The sequence below is a fragment of the Ziziphus jujuba genome, chromosome 1 (assembly GCF_031755915.1).
Source record: "Ziziphus jujuba cultivar Dongzao chromosome 1, ASM3175591v1".
NCBI classification, from domain to species: Eukaryota; Viridiplantae; Streptophyta; class Magnoliopsida; order Rosales; family Rhamnaceae; genus Ziziphus; species Ziziphus jujuba.
In genome coordinates this window covers 34,669,129-34,691,230 of record NC_083379.1, presented here as the reverse complement: position 1 = coordinate 34,691,230, position 22,102 = coordinate 34,669,129, and the positions used below count along the sequence as shown (strand labels likewise).

The 22,102-nt window shown below is 30.8% G+C and overlaps 3 protein-coding genes across 4 annotated transcripts; 1 reads left to right on the top strand and 2 right to left on the bottom strand.

Annotated features, from left to right (window-relative positions):
- Positions 1–4,417: 4,417 nt before the first annotated feature.
- LOC107429759 (uncharacterized) lies at positions 4,418–5,852 on the top strand. The gene is made up of 2 exons (XM_016040508.4): positions 4,418–4,718; positions 5,024–5,852. Exons 1-2 carry the CDS (start codon positions 4,460–4,462, stop codon positions 5,824–5,826), a joined length of 1,062 nt encoding a protein of 353 aa, XP_015895994.4. The 5' UTR covers positions 4,418–4,459; the 3' UTR covers positions 5,827–5,852.
- A 1,418-nt stretch (positions 5,853–7,270) lies between these two features.
- LOC107429767 (receptor-like protein kinase THESEUS 1) lies at positions 7,271–11,132 on the bottom strand. Of its 2 annotated transcripts, none has more exons than XM_048471111.2 (2): positions 10,656–11,132; positions 7,271–10,465 (listed from the first exon to the last, which is right to left on the bottom strand). In XM_048471111.2, exon 2 carries the CDS (start codon positions 10,223–10,225, stop codon positions 7,694–7,696), a length of 2,532 nt encoding a protein of 843 aa, XP_048327068.1. In that variant the 5' UTR covers positions 10,226–10,465; positions 10,656–11,132; the 3' UTR covers positions 7,271–7,693. The 2 variants fall into 2 exon arrangements, with proteins under 2 accessions (XP_048327068.1, XP_048327071.1); XM_048471114.2 differs by having other exon boundaries at positions 7,271–10,296.
- A 6,942-nt stretch (positions 11,133–18,074) lies between these two features.
- Positions 18,075–18,664, bottom strand: LOC107429806 (uncharacterized). The gene has a single exon (XM_016040558.4). The coding sequence runs from the start codon at positions 18,458–18,460 to the stop codon at positions 18,254–18,256; it is 207 nt and encodes a 68-aa protein (XP_015896044.1). The 5' UTR covers positions 18,461–18,664; the 3' UTR covers positions 18,075–18,253.
- Between the last annotated feature and the right edge of the window lie 3,438 nt (positions 18,665–22,102).

Genomic DNA, 22,102 nt, shown 5'->3' with positions numbered 1-22,102 from the left:
TAACTAATTTTATTCTACCCACTACTAAAGATAATAGCACCAGTATTAGACCCATTCCTAACAGCCCCACAATCCCACTAATTGGCCACATAAGACCTGCATGGGCCATGCAACCAATGTGACCCAACAGCGTCATCACTAATATACCAAATCATTGTAACATACATTTCTCAATGGCCTGAATAAGACAAGGAGTTGGCTGAATTGCCATCTGTTCCATGACAGCTTGATCACCATTTTCTCTTTCAATCTGATCGATGTTAATCCACCTTCACGTCCACAATGGTTACGGAGGGCGATATTTTTGGTATAACTTGTGTGAATTCCTTGGTCATATCTCTCCAAAGGGATTCAACCCCTACTCGAATCTTTACCTTTCGCCATATGATATTCCACCTACAAAGAGAAATTAAACCTTGCAAGAAGATGATTATAGGCTCTAATAGTAGTTTTATGAACGTTGATGTTGAGAAAAGTCAAATAAAATCTCACATTGGTAAGAAACTCAAAGAAAATCTACCATATAATTTAAATGGACTATTATACTCATTACCAATTGGTTTTAAATTGGAACTTTACTTAAGCTTGGCCAAAGTTGGTTTGGGCAAAGGGAGATTCTCTACAAGTAGCTAAGAAAATATTGCTTTTCCTATGTAATTTAATAATTATGAGAGGCATTTTTTGCCATTGCATCAATGGTCAGGGCAAACCCTGTTTTTATTTGTGTTATTATTTTTAGGCCAAAATACACTTTGATATCCTTTATTTCTAGTGTATTTTCATTTAGGAGGCTGTAAAAAAATTTTAACATCTAATACCTTTTATTTTTAATTATGTTAAAATTTAACAGAGAAATGAAGGTACAGTGGATGAAAGGGTACAAGGCGTAGGAATTTCAATTCACCAACTCCAAATTTCAGTTTGACCGAATTTTTACTTATATGCAAGCAAAAAAAAAAGAAAAAAACGAAGTAGAAGAAGAAGAAAGAAAGGAACGGTGTCGTTTTGACTTTTAGGTTTTATAATTAATTTTCTCTCTAGTTAATTATAAGAAATTGAAAAAAAAAAAGAAAAAAAAAACAATTTTGGGCGTGACCCCTATTTCATTAAATTTTAACATATTTGAAAATAGAGGGTATTGAGTGTCAAAAAAAAAAAATTTACAGCCCCATTTGCAAATTCGGTGAAATTAAAAGGTACTTAAGTATATTTTGGCCTTATTTTTACTATGTAATTTAATATTTTAATTTTTTAAACTATTGTAAATATTTTTTTAAAAATTAAAGAACACTTAAGCGGCTTTGACCAAATGGGAGGCTTTTGCCATTGCACATCAGGCCATGGTCAAGACAAGCCTTGTCTTGTAGCAAAGGGATCCCAACAAAGGTAAGGCCATAGTACAAATTAACCCAAAACCCTAATGATTTATTTATATATTAAATAAAGAAGAGAATATATTAGTACATGATTGAACACGGGGATTAATCATATAATTTTGGATTAATTTTGGAGTGATTTTAAAGTATCTAAAATCGTTTTAAAGTGTCTTTTTCTAATGTTTGACAACGAAATTTGAAAATACTTTTTGATTGGAAAAACACCTATTTTAGATAAAAACCTACGAAAAGAACTTAAGGTATGGATGTGAAGCTTATACCACTTGTTTATTAGAGAGCTTTATTATTTGTTATCAGTACTGAATATCACTAACAATTCATATTGATTTGGCAAATATTAACTGGTTGCATTTAATGTTTCTTTGTTATATTTTTTAAATTCAATACCTAATTTAAAAAGTGAACCATAAATGATAGCCTATTAAATGAACTTATTAGCCTGTAGGGCTCACTATGATGTGTCACTAATATTGAAAAATAACATTTTTCATCCAACATCAAACTCTCTTAAGTTTAACTTTAAAAACAACATATATTTATAATGTTTGTCTTATCCAAGAATCGTAAACAATTTTTTTTGTCTAAGATCATTAAGTTATATCCGCCAAGAAGTCATGTTATTGCTGGATGTAAGTGATTTATTGGTGGATATAACTTAATCCTGATAAATCCTCCAAAAAAAAAAAATTCCATGGTAAAACAATTATATATGTAACATGCTTCCTTTTCAAAGTTATTATTAAGCTCAAAGACAAAATTAAGAATCAACAAATCTAAATTTAAATGATTCCAATAACCATTAATTAAATAAATTCTAATACAAGTTTATACAAATTGAATTAAAATTAATCTTAAAAATAGATCGAAGTTGACTTAATTAGAATTTCTCCAAATATATATATATATATATATATATATATATATATATATGTAAGACTTACGAAGTCCTATAGAATGTAAGGTATAAAGGGAGAAGATAGTAAACATTCCCACATCGCTCAGGAATGAATTGGTAAAATGATATATAAGTATGAGTTTTTAACTTACTAATATAAGTTTTGAGCAAGTTAATGGGGTTTGAACCAAAATAAAACCATTAGCTTTAAAGCCAAAGCAAACAATATCATATTGGTAGAGCAAGTTGTCAAGTTGTCATACTAGTAGATAACTTGACAGATCTCAATTTGAAGTCCCGATCTGATAGCTTGAAATTTAAAATTATATTTTGATGTAATTTAAGAGCTAATAAATTCCCGATAGCTTGAAATTTAAAATTATATTTTGATGTAATTTAAGAGCTAATAAAGGAATACCTGATATTAGAAACATCACATTGTCTTGATATGAGTTTGGCTATTTATACAATTTTGTTGTCATATGCAAGCATTCTCATTGTATAAGGGCATAAACAGTCAATTATATGTAAACCACTGGCTATATGATGGGGTTAAATAATTTGATTACATGTAATCGAGCAAATATGATCTATAACTTAGTTTGATATTATTTAAATTTTAAAAGAATCAACTGTAGTTGTGCAGAATAAAAAATTAAAATTATAACTGTGTAGAAGAAATAATTAGTTAAGTGTTTGGTAACTCATACTTATAATAATGTTGTAAGATATAAAAGTTACCAATAAGTGTTTGGTAGCTTATTAAATTGAATTGCTATAAAGTTTACAATTACTAAAGTGGACGTGATTTATATAAATTATTTTTTTTTTAATAATAATTTATATAAAGCTATGTTTTTATATTTTTTATACTAAAATTGAATTAAAAAATATTGTTAAAAATATATAATAAATTAACAGTAATTAAATTAAAGTTTTAATTTGAATTTATATTTATAAGAGAGTTTTAATTTAAGTATAATTATTTGATAAAATAAAAAACAAGATATATAATGTAATATTATATTGATTAACTAAGGATATTTTAGGGATTCAAATTTATCTTAACTATAAAAAATAAGATAAAATAAAATAAAAAAAATAAAATCAACTTTCCATCTGATTTTAAAAGCATCTATATAGTCCAAAATTATAAAATAGTCAGGAGAATGTTTTTTTACCAAACATATTAATCCTCCTAAATTTTAGTAAAATTGATTCTAGCACTCTTAAAAGCATTCTCAAACTAGTTCTATGAATGGGACGTAATTAACTAGGCTCATCTATCTTAATTTAGACATATGTCCACATATTGTAATAAAATTATACGTGTACGTAATGAATGGATTAATAAGTAACGCTGGATCATATAAAATTAAGAAAGAGTTAGCATTTTGTTACAATTAGCAGAGTATATCCATTAGCAAGCTAGTGCTCGAAACAACTTGCAAGATGGCCAGTTGTTAAGAATAATTATAATGATATTCTAATTATTCAAACAAGAGCTAAGGAAGCATAGGAAGCAAGACATTAGGCATATATATTACTATTTATGTATATATATATATATATATAGATATATATTCACAAGCGACCTCTACTCGTACATGACCCGTATCTACGCCGAGCATGCGGGTCCAAACCACCCCGTGTGTTCTCATCATCTTGTGGATCATGACCTTCCGGCAGTCATAATCTTATATGCGAGGCATGCAGCCAATCTAGTTGACATTAGTGTATTAACCATATGTATATGGCTCGGAGGGTGGAAGAGTTGGAAAACTCAACCCCCCGTACTTATATGGACTAGATTTTGATTACTTCTTCAAGCTTCTATTATTTTTATTTTTTTTCTTTTTTCTTTTTTTGGCCTTGGATTTTGGCCTTGGATTTGTCAACTTTCTTTCTTTAATCACAACTTGGGATCCCCAGAGCATTGACTAAGACCAACAATCTCCCTAGAAAGCAGCTAAGCAACCACGTAGCCCATGTTCCCCCCCTTCTAAACCAAGTAAGAAACTTTAATTTAATTGAAAAAAGTAATCCCAAAAACTCTCCCACTTGTTGAGTTGAATGCTATAAAAGTGCGCAGAGAATGAGATGGGCCAGACCAATATCCATTAATTTCATTACTTCTTTTTTGGTTTTGATTTTGGAAAAGAACATTATGAAATCCATGCAGATGTTCAGCAGGGGTAGTTGCAGTAGTTTGCTGATCATCCTGGCACTCTTTGTGTCAGGGATGGTAATGCAAATCGAAGCCGCGGCTGCCAAGTATGACACTGTTAGCTGCTATAAAAAAGGTCCATGCTTTTTGAAGAAGATACGTTGCCCCACTGAATGCCCTTTCACTTCCCCAACTGACCCTCAAGCTAAGATTTGCTCTGTCAACTGCGATTCACCCATTTGCAAAGCAGAGTGCAGAAGTAATAATTAATACATTTTCATATCATATTTCTTAATTTGTCTTCTTTCTTTTTTCTATTTTCTTTGTACATGTATACATATCCGGGAGAATTCTATTTGGAATCATTCAGGATAACATCATACAAATTACAATTACGAAACATTATATCGTCATGCAATATGTTGTGTTAAGTTGTTCTATCAACATTCCTGGACAAATTTTTCCAGAGAAAAATTATATATAATCTCTACTTGTTAGCTAAGTACTGGTTTATTTATTTAATTTTTTTTTTATCTGCTAATATATATCTATATAATAATGCAGAAAGGAAACCAAACTGCAATGGACCTGGATCGGCATGCTTGGACCCGCGCTTCATTGGTGGAGACGGGATCGTCTTCTACTTCCACGGCAAGAGAAACGAGCATTTCAGCTTGGTATCCGATACAAACTTTCAAATCAACGCCCGCTTCATCGGTCTCCGTCCTCAAGGAAGAACCAGGGACTACACCTGGATTCAAGCTCTCGGAATCATTCTCTTCGACTCCAGCACCTTCTCTCTCGAAGCCACACCGGCATCGTCTTGGGACGACCAAGTCGACCATCTCAAATTCTCACACAATGGCAACGATATCGTCGTCCCGGAAGGCCATTCATCGCATTGGAAATGCAAAGAAACCGGAATCAAAGTGGAGAGAACGTCCGGCAGAAACAGCGTCATCGTAACTGTACCAGAGATCGTTGAGATTTCGGTGAATGTGGTTCCGGTGACTAAAGAAGATGATAGAATACACAACTATCAGATACCTGCCGATGACTGTTTTGCTCACCTGGAAGTGCAGTTCAGATTCTTTGGCTTGTCGTCGAAGGTTGAAGGCGTGCTCGGAAGGACTTACCGGCCGGATTTCCAAAACCCGGCCAAGCCCGGGGTGGCAATGCCGGTTGTGGGAGGCGAAGACGAGTACAGAACGACGTCGCTTCTCTCTCCTGATTGCAGTGCTTGTGTTTTGTCTCCAGAGCAACTTGAGGATCAGCAGAAGTACTATTCCAATATGGCTATGGAGTATGGGAAGCTGGACTGCACTGGACGTACTACCGGAGGGAATGGAATAGTTTGCAGGAAATAATTAAAAATCAAAACTATATAAGTTGGGGGTGGGAATTTTTTTTTTTTTTTTTTTTTTTGGGTAATAGTTGTGGCTATGAATGTTAGCTATGAATTGGGTGAACTTGGTGATGAAATTTTCATATTGTTTGAATTAATTCGTAAGTTTTTATTATTATTATTATTATTATTATTATATTTATGTCTCAACAATATTGGGCTATAAATTTGTACCCTAATTTCATGTTTTATGCTTCAATAAAGTATTACATAAATAAACAAATATATATATATATATATATATATATATATGTATGTTATGTTGACTTTTTTACAATTTTGTTGTTCCCTTATACTAATAAAAAATACAAAATTGAAGAACACTCTTTTTTAGCTTTTTCTATATTTGTTTTCGGGTGGTGGAACATTTTAGATGATATACACATGGAACGTTAAAGACAAGCTAGATTTAACTTCGAACTTTTACATTTCGCTTAGAGCAAAACTATATCAAAAATGTTATTTATGTTCCCTCTAAAGATAGATTGCCGCAAATGCCGATCTCTATGTAAGGACCCAGTAACGATTTTTAATGCAAATAAAAATATGCATGAGTTTTATTTAGTATATAAAAAGAAAAGTATTCACTTGAATTAATATTAATTTAATTTTCTAGGTGAATTTAAGCGTGTATATAAGCTTCGGATGTCATAATTTTTATCATTTATTTTTTTATGATATTTATCAAATATGATTTTATTTGTCTCTTGGTGGTACTCCGCAATGACAAAACACCTCTGAATTCTATAGTGCGTATCACAAACCAAAAAAAAAAAAACACATTACTAATTTAACATATATAAAAAATAAACTCTAATACGTTGAAGACACGTTTTAGCCAAACCTCCACTTGCTTGGTCTACGTGCAGAGCATTTGAAGTCTTCCCCGAGTTTTTAAGACTTGATTTAGAAATTAGTAGAAGAAAAAATAAATTAAGACAAATGGGTAGTGGTCAATATTTCTGACACAAAAACCCCAAGTCCCAGTCTAACAGCAATGGTTAAGGTCTATGTGATGAACTGGAATCCAAGTCTGCTGGTTGCCAAAGTCTACTGCTTGGGTTCGTACATTTACCAGCTGGAAAAGGTCATCAACAACGTCAAGTATGGGACTGACAGAGTCATTACCGTGTTGTAATTGGTGCAAGTTTTTGACAGTCAATTCGAAGTTTGCCACATGATTTATAAAAATATTAAACATGTTCTATAGTATTAGCAAAGTAAAACTCCTTTTTTTTTTTTTTTTTTTTTTTTTGCCCCTTTTAAAACAAAGTACCATCTACTTTCAATAGACAACTAAACGCTTCCCATTTGGTTTTCCAGTCATTTCTTGGGCTTCTCTTTGACAAATTCAAGGTCACAAAAAGATATAGTCGAAACAGCATGATGGAACATGAAAACAACGATGAGCAAATTAATTAGGCTTCAGAGATGACAAGCTCTGCTTTATTTTCTATACTTATTTTCAAAGAAATTATAATGCCAATACAAATCTGTGTTTCATAATCGTGTAAAAACACATGGGAAGTTGAAACCCAAACGGGCTTGTATCAACACAACAATAGAATCCTTTTATGATAGCTCACATTCACTTTCTGATGGATCACAATTGGCACCCATCACAACTATATTACAAAATAATTTATGGACGGAAAATTGATGTAAATGAAAAAAAAGATATAAAAAAAAAAAAAGAGCAGAAAATAATGATTAAAGAAATCACCTTCATTCCTTGGAATATTTCCAACCGCTCTCAAGGCCAGGATCACCAACATCTTTAATGGGCATCCAGTGGCCAAAGAACATTGATAAGAAAAAGTCATCAGTTCTCATCTTCCACGAGGATTTACAAGCTGAGAGAATACAGCACTTGTTGCAGCATCTTCAGCATCATCATCTGTGCATGAGTTCCCCGCATCAATCATGCTCACACTGTTATCGAATGGCTCGATCGTGGCCAACTGGATACCTGGAATATGGTTTGTGCTGTTATCTTCGGGCTCCATGAGTGCAGACGAGGTCTCCTCTAGCTGAAGAGCATATTCTAGATTCCATAAGACATCCCCCATTGATGGCCGGTCAACACCATGCTCGGCAAGGCACTTCTCAGCTGTCTCTCCAAATTTCTTAAGAGAAGCCGGATTTACCTTTCCCACCAGATTTTGGTCCATGATTTGATCTAGCATGCCCTTCTTTTGCCAAGTCATAGCCCATTCTGCTATGTTCACTTGCTCCCGGGGAAGAACAGGATTTAAAGCTGGCCTTGTGCAGAGAACTTCCATTAGAACCACTCCAAAGGAATACACATCCGATTTCTCGGTAAGTTGTTGCCTCCTAAAGTATTCAGGATCCAGGTAACCAAAACTACCCTTAACAGCTGTACTCACATGAGTCTGATCCAGAGCAGGACCAGTTTTTGAGAGGCCAAAATCAGCAACTTTGGCTACAAAATTCTCATCCAAGAGAATGTTTGTGGTCTTCACATCCCGATGAATTATGCTTTGAGCTGCACCAGTGTGGAGATAATGAAGTCCCCTTGCAGCCCCAATACAAATTTCAAGCCTTTGTTTCCATGATAAGGGCGGTAGATCAGTTCCATACAAATGGCTCCTGAGAGGTCCATTAGCCATGTATTCATAGACAAGAACCATTTCTGACCTTTCATCACAATAGCCAATGAGAGACACAAGGTGGCGATGGCGAAGCTTGGATAGCATTTCAATCTCAGTTCTAAATTCAGCAAGACCCTGCTCTGATCTCGGGTTTCCTCTTTTGACAGCTACCTTCGTCCCATCTTCAAGTGTTCCCTTATAAACTCTACCAAAACCACCAACCCCAAGAAGTAGGCTCTCATCAAACTTGTTGGTTGCATCTAGGATTTCTTGGAACATGAAGAACCGGCCAAGGTTGGAAGAAGCTAATGAGATGCAGCTTCCTGTTGCACTCTTTTGTGAAGTTGTGGACATTTTTGTCATAGTCTGGGAGTTACCATATAAGGGCAAAGGAAGCCATGGATGACCTTGATTATTATTAGTATCCTTCGCCTTGCGGGCAGCCAAACAACAATAAAATAAACCAATTAATGCCACAGCAACCACGGATCCCACAACACAACCCACTATGATTACTATCTTGTTGTTCTTTGAAGGTGAGCTAGGATGGAGATTCTTAACAGATGAAAACCCATCCAAGCTATTAACTTCGTTGCTGATCTTCATAACCTCCAAACCATTCAAAATTGCATCGGTGATATCTGCCACTGTATCCGGACCAACACTAACTGTCAACGTATCTGAACCTGCTGAAGAGTTGGAAACGAAATCTTTGTAGTAAGGTACAGCCAGGCCACCGGTAATGGAAGATAGATCAAGACTCCCAAGTGCATTATCAGAATTTATATAAACATTGAAAACTAAACTATTCAGAGCCTTGCTTACAATATCACAGAAATGCACCCGAACAAAATACATGAAATTTGGATCGACGGTGAAGACCCAAGTTATGTTGAAGTTTTCACTGGGCACATTTGCTTCTCCCATGGTTTCAGCAGTGGCATAAACCCAGTTTGGTGCTGTTTCCGGAGTCACAGCAGCTGGATATTTTATGCTTGAAGGACTGACTGATACATTCACCGCGGAACTGTTCACATGAAGGTATTTCGCATCATTCTCCCAAGTTCTTCCAAGGGTATCATTCTGAGCAGTTAGCAGAGGACCCCCCATATTCAACCGGTAAACAGTTTCGAACGCAAGTTCAGAAAGGCCACTGAAAGGGGAAGATGGATTTACAGCCAACGCCTGGTCAGGGAGCACCCCGTCTGGCATAGAGACAACTTCAATTGCATTAATGAATGTAACTGAATTGTTTGACACAATGAAGCTGAGAGTCAAGTCATCCGATGTCACGTTGATTGCGTACTCTTTGAACATATAAGAACCATTATAGTTTTTGAAAGTAAAGTTGTTCAAGAGCACAAAATCATCAGTAACAACAGTTATTGAGGCAGAGGTCAAGTTTTGACTCCAGCTTGAAGGAGGATAAAAATAAAGCCGGACCCAATGCCTGCCTTCTTGCTTGATTTCAAATTTGTAGGAAGCAATGCCCGTGAAAATTCGAGCAGATTGATATAATGGAGAAGGGACACTAGAAGAATTGGAGCTAGCAACCACAGAGTTTCCACTTTTTACGAAAAGGGAAGAATGACCGGAATCAGGAACAAAAGTTCGACCTTGAAAGGTGACGTTTCGTGGAGAACCACAAGCAATTAGGTAGTTATCAACAGGAGTGAAAGAGGCAGATGATCCATGACAAAAAACTAGAACAAGAGCCAGAACCAAAGCTATCCACTCCACTAGTTTCATCTTCACTATTATCTAATTAACCCCAGATCCTTAAAAAGCCTAACGAAACAAAAGAATGCCTGATTCCAAACCTAAGATAACAAGAATTTATAGAATCAGAAACCAATCAGCTTACAAAGATTCACAAACCCGAATTTACATTTCCCAAATATTCTCCACAAAACAATCCCAACCCAGTTCGCCTATAACTCATGCAAAGAATCCCAGAAATTCAGCAATATCAGATCTATAACACAATGCCTGGACGAGGGGGTACCCCCGGATTACAAGGAAGAATCCCCGAAGAACAAAAGAAAAAAGAATTCTTAAAATTTGTAAACAATACGAAAGCATAAACTTGGACCAAAAGTCTAGTTTGGTTTCAACTAGTTCAACATAAACAGATAAGAAAAAAGTATAAAAAGTACAGTTTTTTTCTCAGAATCCTTACCTCTTGAGAGAAACAAAAATGGACATAATCTGGCTAATAAGAGTGGAATGGGTTTGAAGCAAAGAGGAAAACCCAGTTGAGATTTCCCGAACCCACCATGAAAACCCGCCAAGGTGAGGTTTTTTTAGTGCGGCTACAAACCCCCCCTTCCCTTTCCAGGCTGTTGATTAGGCTGTCATTTACAGAGCATAGAGGACCCCACTAGAAGAAGAAAAAGGTATGAAACTTCAAAGCTCAATACCACTACCATACAAATCAAAAAAAGAAAAATGAAAAAAAGAAAAAAAAGAACCCAGCTGTTATCACTTTTCCCTAAAAGATGTTGTAGTTTGATATTGATACTCAGAATCTTTAGAAAGATTGTAATATAATAACAGAAAACACCATGGAAGTTCTGCAACTTAAAGCCTCTGTGTAATATTTTTGTTTCTATTATTTTATTTCAAGGCTCTGACAATTTGTATATGATTTTTTATTTATTTTTATTATTATTATTATTATTTTTTTCTAAACCATATTTAAAGCTCTGCTACGGAACGGTTGCTTTGTTGGGACCAACCATTACTGGGACCCGCTTTTACGCGGCTTTGAGAGGCGGGAGGAGCCGTACTTAACGTCGTTAATTGACGAAATTTATGGGGTTTAACAACGGTTAGACGAGGGTGTTCCTGTATTAAAATATTTATTAAATTTATTTATCATGTTAAAATATATTTATATAATTTAAATATAAATTAATTAATTAAAATATTTATTATATTATTGATAAATATTTTTATTATTGATAGATAGATTTCGAAATAAGTAAATTTAAGGCAAACAAAATTAAAAAAAATACTTACTAAAATAATATATTTTTATTTTATTGATGGTAAATTATTTTAATTTAGATATGGATAAATAAATTTAAAAAATAATGATGCGTAGCACATTTTGATAGACTTTTATAACTCTAAATTTGTTCACATTTACATGTATGCATAAATTGGTTCCCATTGGCTATTCGTAGTTTTTATTTTTATCGTTTCTTTTGTTTTTTTTAAAGTGAGATTTGGCAACTTGTTAGAAAAAGGACAAATTGTACGTAAACTCGGTATTAGGGAATGGTCTTAAATTCGACCTCAAATTATTTTTAAGAAAATGGGTCATTTTCATACCACAAAATCAATGATTAGTTGGTATGCATAACAAAACATTTGGGATATTTTCAAAAGTAATTATTTTTTTTTCCGAAATTAATTGTTTGATAAACCTTTCCAAACATAGTTTTTGATAGTGACTCAAATTATATAATTAACGGCACGTTTTTGCTTTCTAATACTGCTTAGAAATTGAAACTAAAATTAATATGTAATTTTCTAGTGTAACACTTCAACACCATATTTGTCCTACACACTAGTAATTGCATTATAATTTTCCATATAGAATATGATTTTATTTTATTATTATTATTATTATTTTGCTAAGTGAAAAACAAAAAATTGATCACCAAATTATGAATCCAAGATTTAGAATTACCGCTAATACATGAATTAGATTTCATATCTATTATATGACTTCTTTATTCAAACAAAGTATAAATATATATATATATGGTAGACATGAACAAGCAATCAATCAATCAATCCCATGAATGCCCATTACAGTCTGTTATTCCACAAATCAAATAATTTAGCATCAGACCCACAGATAAAAGTATTTTCACTCTCTCTATAAAATTTCTATAATTTTATCATAAGAATATGGAATAATTTTTCTTGAATGAATATCATAAAAATAAAGCCAAATGACAAAACAAATATGCCATGCACCAAGTGAGGGGTGTAAATTCTCAATAATATTTGACACAACTGTATCCCATGTACGATGGTCCTCACCATAAACAAAAAATATATATTTATTTATTTATTTTACCGACACTATATATATATATATATATATACACACCTACCAAATTGCTTAAAACTATATTCCTTTCATTCTGTTGAAACCTATACCACAAGCTCTCTACATACCTTCTTTTTTTTCTTTTTTTTTTTCAAAAAAGAAAACATTTAATTCAACTTTTGTTTTCGAAATTAAGATCATAAATATGCAATATTAAAATAAAATAAAAAAAATTATCAAATTTATACTCGAGGATAAAGAACGTCGTCGTTGTTATTGTTATTATTATTATTTTGTGGATAACTCAATGAGAAAAAGACGAGGCAGAAAAGTGGAGATTGTGGATCTGGAGTGGATGACTGGCAGAATAGACGTCAACGACTCCATATCCGTTAACTTATTCCTATAAAGAACCCGCCGCATTCGACAGCACATGGCCACCATATCCACCAACGTCTCTCTCACTTCCTTTTCTTTTTCTTTTAATTAAAACTTAAAAATATAAAATAAAATTATTCTACTTCAATTTCACATTCTATTACCTGGACTTCTCAAAAAGCCACCCACTCGAAGACTTTGTGAAGTCAGCTATCGACGTAACACCCGGTTTTTGAGTTAAACATTTAATGGTTATCGCACAATTTTGTATAAGTGGTTTTTTGAAAAAATGAATCATTTCTCCTACTAAATAGAACGAAAAATAAATGATAAAATATTATGGAATCTAACATATTGATTTCATAACTTTTATTATCTAAATTTCGATGGTATTTTATTTGTCCAATTCAAAAAAAAATGGAAAATTAAAAAAAAATTAATACCGACATGAAACATGAAAAGGACCAAATGATTTGGTCCAAGCACATGGTAGTAAACAAGCACGCAAACGTTTACCAATTTTTTTTTTAAATATATATATATATAAACTAATAATAATAAATAAAAAATTGAAATGAGATATTCTTTCATAGTAAAATAAATAAATAAATCGAATGAGGAATAGCCACGTCTTGAATATATTTTCCAGGATGGGAAACGTATTGGACGAAAACGTTTTGAAAAAACAAAAACAACGGACTATGAGAGACAGCGGGCGTTCACAGCTGATAAAAATCCATCCCACAACCACAAAAAAACAAACACATACACCGCCATTCACGTTGCGTCCGTGAATAACGCCGAGCGGTGCGATTACCATTTGTCCCCCTCCATCCTAACCCTTCGATTTTCTTTTTCAATCTTCCATTTCTTTTGTTTTTTATTTTTTATGTTTTTGCATCGTAAACAACAAACCAACTGCTTCATACGTTTTCTCAAACACTCTCTTTCATTGTCAAAAAAAAAAAACTCTGTTTAGTCAAGTCAGGAAAATTTACCACCAAAAATCCGACCGAACGTTGTCACTCCAGTAGCCGAGGTATGAAACTTGGGAAATTTCTCACATTTTGACAAAACCAATGAAATGACCCCCTTTTCTTTTCTTTTCTTTTCTGGCACCCTGAAGATTTTGACTATAATCATTACGTTATTTTGTGACTTCCAGATTTGCCTTAAATTTTTACTGTTACAATTTTTATTTTTTTCTTTTGAAGTCATGTTTTAATAAGTTTTTCATTTTATCGTTTAAATTATAAATTTTTTAATCTAATTAAATTTTTTCAATAGATAAATTTGATGAAGTTAACTTAAACTGTATATGTAAAACGTGTGTGTAGGTTAATTTGACCAACTTAATTAGAGAAAATTATATTATTGGACAAAAATGATAAAAAACAATTGTTGAGTGTAAAATGATACTAACCCTAGATTACTTATTAATTTTTTTGAATTTTGATATTTATCATTATTGATAATTCTATATACTAGTTGGACTTACATTGCTTTGGCAAATGCAAATTGGTTGCATTATATGTTTTTTATTTTTTTTCTATTTTTTACAACTAATAATCTAATATGAAAAAATAAATTCTTAAGAACAGCCTTTTAAACAAGATTGACCTCTTATAACCAATCTCCAATTTATCTTAAAAAAATACTTTGGTGGGTTGAACATATAGTCCAAATTGATATAGGTCCATTTTGAGTATATAGATACATGCTCCAAATGGATTAGCTAATATGAGGTCCATTTTTATTACATTTTATCACCTTCTCTTTTAAATAAATAGTTTCCAAATATCAATTTTGGTATATTAAATTACCATGTAACATACATGGTCATTGGTGGTGGATCTAATGGATCACTAAATAAATGAGCTATTTTGAATGCCATTTTTATTGTTTACATTGCTTTATCTTCCAAATAAATAATTCTTAATATAATAATTTTGATCTATTAAATTGCTATATACACGCATAAACAGTTAATGATGGCGATGACAAAGTTTTTTTTTTTTTTGGGCTTTTTCTGTATTTATTTTTTAATTTTAGTGGTGCATTTTCAATTTAGTAGATATGCAAAACCACTTTTAAGAAGGGGAAAAAAAAAAAAGATATGCAAAACCATTTTTATCAATAAAATTTTTTAAAATATAATTAAATTTAAATTAAACACGAGTTAATATATATTTAAAATATAAAAATAAAAAAGAGTTAAATGTACTTTATATTCAGAAAAGTTTATTTATGGTCTACGTATATAAGATAAAATTGAAGATACAATGATCACTTGTTTTAAATGGTTTTTTTACAAACTTTTTAACAGGCTACATAAATATAATAAAAAAATTAAAATATTAAACCACATTAATCATTTTAAAATTACATCAATTATTTTTTATCACATATCATTTAAAATGATTGATATGGTTTAAGATTTTATTCTTTTATTCTATTTATCTGACGTGTTATAAAAATACATTTGATATCCTTTAAATTTAAAAAAGTTTGCTTTACGATGATAAATTGTTAAATATAATAGAACCGTTACGTTCATTATTTTTTAAGTCTAATTTCTTGTTTTTGTTCTATTTATTGTGTCCACTAAATCATGAATTTTAGATTTTTTTTTTTAGGATGAAATAATAAAAAGAATTTAAAAAAAGGGTTTAGTGATAAAAAAAATATATGTATGAACTTAACGGATTCCGTTAACATTTAATGATTTTGTATTAAAATGAAATTTAAATGATGTCATCGAAAAAAAAAAAAAAGGATATCAAATTTAAAAATAAAATAAAATTATAAAGATCCTAAAATGAAACTTTGTCCAAACCAAATGAGCAGTGAAGTCTGAGTAGTGAAGTATCTTTAACCCTAAAAGATAATAAATATGGAATAAAACAAACAAATGATGCACATAAAATCTGTCATTTGTTTTCATTTTTTACAGAAAATTTAAAAAAATATATATATTTTTTAACATTATAAATTATTTTAAATTTTTGCATATTTTCATAAAAATACTCAACTATTAAAATTATTTTTTTCATTAAAAAAATATTTTTTTATTTTTATTTTTATTTATTTTGACATATATATATAATATGCTAAATCAATTAATTATACTGATTAAGATTACTTAAACAATGAAATAAAATGATATATTATATAAATTAACATATTTATAAGATATAACAATTTAATCCTTTGTTTAAATAAAAAAAAATTGGATTGAAAAAAAGAAAATATTTGAAGTGTGAGAATTCAAATATTGTTCTTTTATTAGAAGAAATAATAATTTTATCATAAGTTGTCTCATAAGAATATAGCCCTTTAATCAAAGATTTATACGTGGTAAGAATGCATAAAACACAAGTGACGCATAAATTTAATTAAAGGAAATTAACAAGTGTAGTTTTTATTTGGATAAAATGAAAATTATATATATAATAAATAAGATTAATTGGTGGGTAATTATAAGTGGAGAAGAGACAGAAGATTTTGTGGTTAGCGTGAAGAGACAAAACATATGTCACATCATATGCCTGGATGACTCGCTGTCATCCAACACCCACGTGGGTGACGCCTTCACTCTTCCTCGCCATCCAAACCCCCCCGCCCCATCTCTCTCTCTCTCTCTCTCTCAACACGTCACCACTTCTATATTCCACCACTCGGCACATACCTTTTTCTTTTTTAAAATTGGTTTTATATTTTTAATTTTTTAGGGCAAAGAAAAAAATAAAAAATAAAAAGCAACTTATTTGTAGGTGGTGTTAAAAATCTTTGCTACAATAAACCATTATGAGAATTACAAAAATTATTTTATATTTATTGAATTGCTTGGGTAATGTAAATAAATATATAAAAGCTAAATAAATATAACACAACCCTAAATCCTGATACAAGTGGCCTCTTTATATGAAGTTGGGCTGGGCTTATGTATTTTATTGGGTTACTTGATCCTATGTAACGTTAAACATTTAGAGTGACTTCTAAGCTCAGCCCAAATATCCAAGCAATAAAAGTGACAATGTTAAATTTCTTTGGTCATCACGTTTATTTGATGAAAATGGCACTCACACAGCGACAACAATGTCCTTTATTGCTCTTTATGAAAGTTTAAATCTTCCAGGTTGGATGAGAAGCTACTAATTTTCTTAGCAATTGGTACATATAAACAGATAGAATATTGGTGGCGTTCATAAAAGATTGGAAACTGTAAAACATTAAATACAAAATAGTAGTACATAAACATTTGAATTTTTATTTTTTTTTTGGGTTTTTTTTTTCCAAAGATATGAGAATTATCAAAAGTAGTCATTGTCGTTTAAATGCTACTTGGTGGAGAACACTGATCATGGATAGCTACTGTTCATTTTATTTTACATAAGGGTAAGCGTAGTCATGTGGTTGTAATATTTTTTAATGGCAAAAAAATCAATGTGGGAAAGAAGTAATAAAAGAGGAAGCTTGAACATTAATGATTTCTTGAGCTGTCCATGCAATGTGGAAAAAGGGTCATTCAATAGAAGCTGTGACTTGACCATATCATTTATTAACTGCTTGCTTTTTGCATCTTCTACTCTTTCATGTCATGTGGTGTGGTGCCCTATTTCAATTTTATTCCTTTTAAATATAACTTTATTTTATTTTCAATATATATATATATACAACTTAATTGTCACACATATATTTTTGTATGCATGATTCTTAAAATACATTTTAATTTTTAAGATTTTTTTTCTTTTCTTTTTTCCTTTGCTTTCACACTGTTACAAATTGGATGATCATATATAGGCATATGAATGATATTCCACTTAACATATATGGAAAATGTTATCGCAGTTAAAACTGCGTAGAAGGAGGGCACACTTGTTTAGTCTGTTCCTTAAAACATTTAAATTTTTTTAAAAAAATTCTTTTGAACTTTTATAATTTAAAAAAAAATATTATTTTGGACCAATTTTATCATCAGCTACTTAGCCTTAAATTCCTTCACTATATATATATATATATTAATTAAATTTCCATGGAAAATCAACTCCAAATGTTGCCTAGAGTTTCCTTGCTTTCAAAATTTTAACAAGAATGACTGCTATATTTATCATAATATATACATGAAAAAAACAAAAAAGAAAGAAAGAAAAATTTTACGAATATAAAAGCTCGTATATATTTTAAACTTTCAAGATTCCAAAACTTGCATATATGCTATGCAGCTTTAGTTAAAAGAGACAAAAATAAAAATAAAAATAACAATAAATCCTAATTAGGTTAGATAGATCTAATAGAAAACCCAAAAAAAAATTTTAAATAAAAATAAAAATTCATGCATAGGACTTGAGAACGGCTCCACAGAAAGTACAGATGATAGCCTTCCAAGATTTGGAGTAAAAAGGAACATGACAAAACCTCGTGGCGGTTTTCATGTCGGCGACGCTTGCCCCACCACCACATCTCGAGCACGTCCCTGCCGCCGGCTTGCTTTTCCGAACCTTCCGCGTTTGGTCCACCAGAAAGCAAAAACAAACCATTTCTAATTCTCTTCAATTAATACCACACTCACATTACAACACACTCTCAGCTTTTTCCAATTTTTTTTTTTTTTTTTGTTGTTCTCTCTCTCCCTCTCTCTTTCTCTCGTTCTCTCTCGCAACTATATCACTTCCACCATCTCATCCTCCTCTATATATCTATATACACACACACACACACACACAGAGTGTACAAGTTATTAGAGGAGTTGCAGATCATGCGTTACAAGTCGAGCAGGTTGAGGAGATTTGTCCCTTTGGATGGACGACACGTGTTTCCGTTGATGAAATTACAATCCCAGTTGGTTTGATCACGCAATTGTGTCGGGAGACCTGCTTGATAAATGACAATCATGGTGATTGCGTGGATGATTGCCACGTGTGAAAAGTTAGATATTTTTATTATGAAATCAAGGCCGTACGTTGGATATTTTTTTTAAAGTATAAAGACAAAAAAAAGGACAGTTTTTTTTTTTTTTTTTTTTGAAAAAAATGACAGTTGGATATTGTTAATTGTCATAGTTATAGTTCACCGAGTGGGGATTAAGAATCTGATCAACTGAAAATATATTTGTACCACATGGCCAACAAAGTTGAGGTAATTAATTTTACTATTAATGCTCATTTACTTTGGCTCTCTCTTCTAGAACTGTACGTCACCGTCAATTTATGCACAATTTTTTTTTTTATTTTTTTCACCGTTTCTGACTCACTTTGTTTATCATTTACATATGTGTATGTATGTATGTCTGTATATACACAGATTTCCTACAACATCTGTTTCCGTTCATAATTTGAATGTCTTGCACCAGATGTCATGTTGGAAGAAGCAGATTTTAGAAAATATGTTATCTGATATAAGAAATTCAATTTATAATAGAGAAATATTTAAATAATAATTAAATAAAAATATTTGTTAAATTAAAAAAAAGTTTAATTATTTAAAATATTAAATTATTATATGTGATATGTAATTTAATAATTTTAGATTATTAAACCTGTTTATCTTCAATATAAAAAATTAAAAATATTCCCGATTAAATCAAATTGCATGTATAAAAAGTGCAAATAATGGTTCATATATATATATATATATATATGCCAGAATTATAAACTCATTAATGTTGAAAGTGATATATATGTTCCCAATTTCTTGTTGGATGGGGCTTGGAAATTAAAAAAATGTATAAATTCATAGGGACTTGATATTTATATTTCAGAAAGGCCTACATAAGATAAATATGTAACATGTATATATATTGTTGGTAAAAATATAATATTTATAAATACAATAATGTATAATATATGAAAAAATGCCTAGCTTTATGGAAAACCATTAACCAGGCTTCTGGCATGTAATTTTTGTTCTTGTAGCTAGCTGGTTAGTTTCAAAAAAAAGACAAGAAATTAATATTTGGAAAAGGGAAATCATCACAAACATATATGTATATGTATATATGTATATATTTGTATATTTTAAGGTCAAGCAAGGTCTTCAACAAAATCTAAGGCATAGGAAAAAGCTGAAGGCAAGCAGGACGATTTTAATCAATGCCAGCTAATATATATAAAGTGTAGTAGGCCTTCGATTCATTACATTTTGTGTTGCAAAGTATCTAAGCTAGCTAGATCGATGTTGCTTCATTAAATGTTTTGTGAAAATGCAGGTGGGATAATAAATTAATAATAATAATAATGTAGTAATAAATATTACTTTAATATGACCGACCAATAAACGAACAGCATTCCAAGGTTGAAAAGTTGTAGTGTAAAGAAATGGGAGGTTGATATGACTCCTTCTCTTTTTCGTACAGTATACTAATGTTGTAGCCCTAGCTAGTTGTTCAATCAGATTGTGAAATGTGAAGAAGGGGACAATACATGTTAAGGAAGCATGTGCATGTTACCAACTGGTGCTTCTTCATTTTCAGCCAAAAAATAAATAAATAAAGAAAATAAAATTGTGCTTCTTCATCATCCACTTCCTCGGATAAGATAATGGATCACTTATATAAATTTCTCTATATATTCTTTAAACATTTATGTATAGATTTATTGAAAATTAATTTTTAGTCCTGTCCTCTTGAATGAAATCGACTTAATTCTTATGTTACTTACATGTATATCCAATTGTGGAATCACATTTGGGCCTAAGGGGGCCATTGTCGCCTTGCCCTTTTTATTTTTTATTTATTTTTTTATTATATATACATATTTTTAATATATATTTTTATTTAGTTTTAATATTTTACACATTTGGCCCCTTTCATTGTATTAACTTTCTTTATCAATTCAATATTACTATGTAGATTTTATAATTATTTATTAATTATCATTAAAACAATTGAAATAGTAAATTAGATTTATAATAAAATATTAATTGGGTTATGTAGATAAAAATGACTAATCATACATGTTATATTCTTTTATTCTAAATTATAAGAATTTTTAAAGAGTATGAGAATATGAGTACTTTACCATCAAATTGACAAATGAAAACAAATAAAAAACTTTACTTGATTTGCACTTGATGGCTATCAATCTTAGCATTTTATAGTCTCTTTTTCTTTTAATATATTTTTATTTATGTTCTATAGAATTAAATAATTTAGTTTGTGCTTGTTTCATTTATTTTCAAAGAAAATAACATGCATATGAAGTAAATGTGCAGGTTTATTTTATTTTTTAAATAATTCGATTTTAAATATTTATTTTTTTTATAAATAACAATTTAACTTCTCAACCCTAACATTCCTGGTTCTGCCCTTGTTCATACCTCAGAAATTGAAATTGAGGGTCTGAGACACGAAAGCGAGAAAAATTGTTGTAAATTATCTTGCAATTCATTGTGAAGACATAATGATATGAACAATAAAAATGAAAATCACATTAACTAATTCATTTTATTTTACATGTTAATCATTTTTTAAAAAAATATTTTTTTTAATATTAAAAGGTAAACCTTTAATGTAAGGATTTGAAATTTATGGAATCATGTGAATTCCATTTGGAGTCCACGTATCAATATGTCTTTCAAAAGAAACTGGGTGATAATTCTTTGGAAAACATTTTTGCATATATATATATATATATTTATGTCATATTGCAAAAGGCAACAGTTGAAAGTTATGAAAGAGAAAAAATCACCGTTGGTAAAAATTAATATAAATGAATCTTTAAAGGGATAAAATGAAATTCAATATAAAATAATAAAATAAGATTATATCATTTTACCATAACACTTGGTAATCATTATCTATGCTCATTTAGTTGTGATGATTTATGCTCATTTTTTATAAATCTATAATAATATGGTTTCAAGTTACTATGAACTTGTTGATGCAACCTCTTTTACCATTGATAACCTGTGGTACCTATGAAATAGAAAATGTTGGTAGAAGGCCTTTGGAGGCACAAGCCAAAAATCCTTCAACGATTAAGTAAGAAGAGGGAATCTGAATACCAAAAGCTATTAAGGTTACTATTGATACCTTTGTAATTGAGATGATCATTAATATATATGCTTATAGTTTAGGTATGAAGTTTATTGAGGGATAAGGAAATTAACTCCAACCCTAATGAACTGGACCATATAATCAAATAAAAAAACTAAACAAGTGGTTTAATTTACCCTATATGAAT

Coding starts and splice junctions, on each gene's coding strand:
- LOC107429759 (XM_016040508.4), top strand. CDS start 4,460: ATGAAATCCATGCAGATGTTCAGCAGGGGTAGTTGCAGTAGTTTGCTG. Junction 4,719..5,023: donor TTGCAAAGCAGAGTGCAGAA/GTAATAATTAAT, acceptor ATAATAATGCAG/AAAGGAAACCAAACTGCAAT.
- LOC107429806 (XM_016040558.4), bottom strand. CDS start 18,460: ATGGTTTGTTTTTGCTTTCTGGTGGACCAAACGCGGAAGGTTCGGAAA.
- LOC107429767 (XM_048471111.2), bottom strand. CDS start 10,225: ATGAAACTAGTGGAGTGGATAGCTTTGGTTCTGGCTCTTGTTCTAGTT.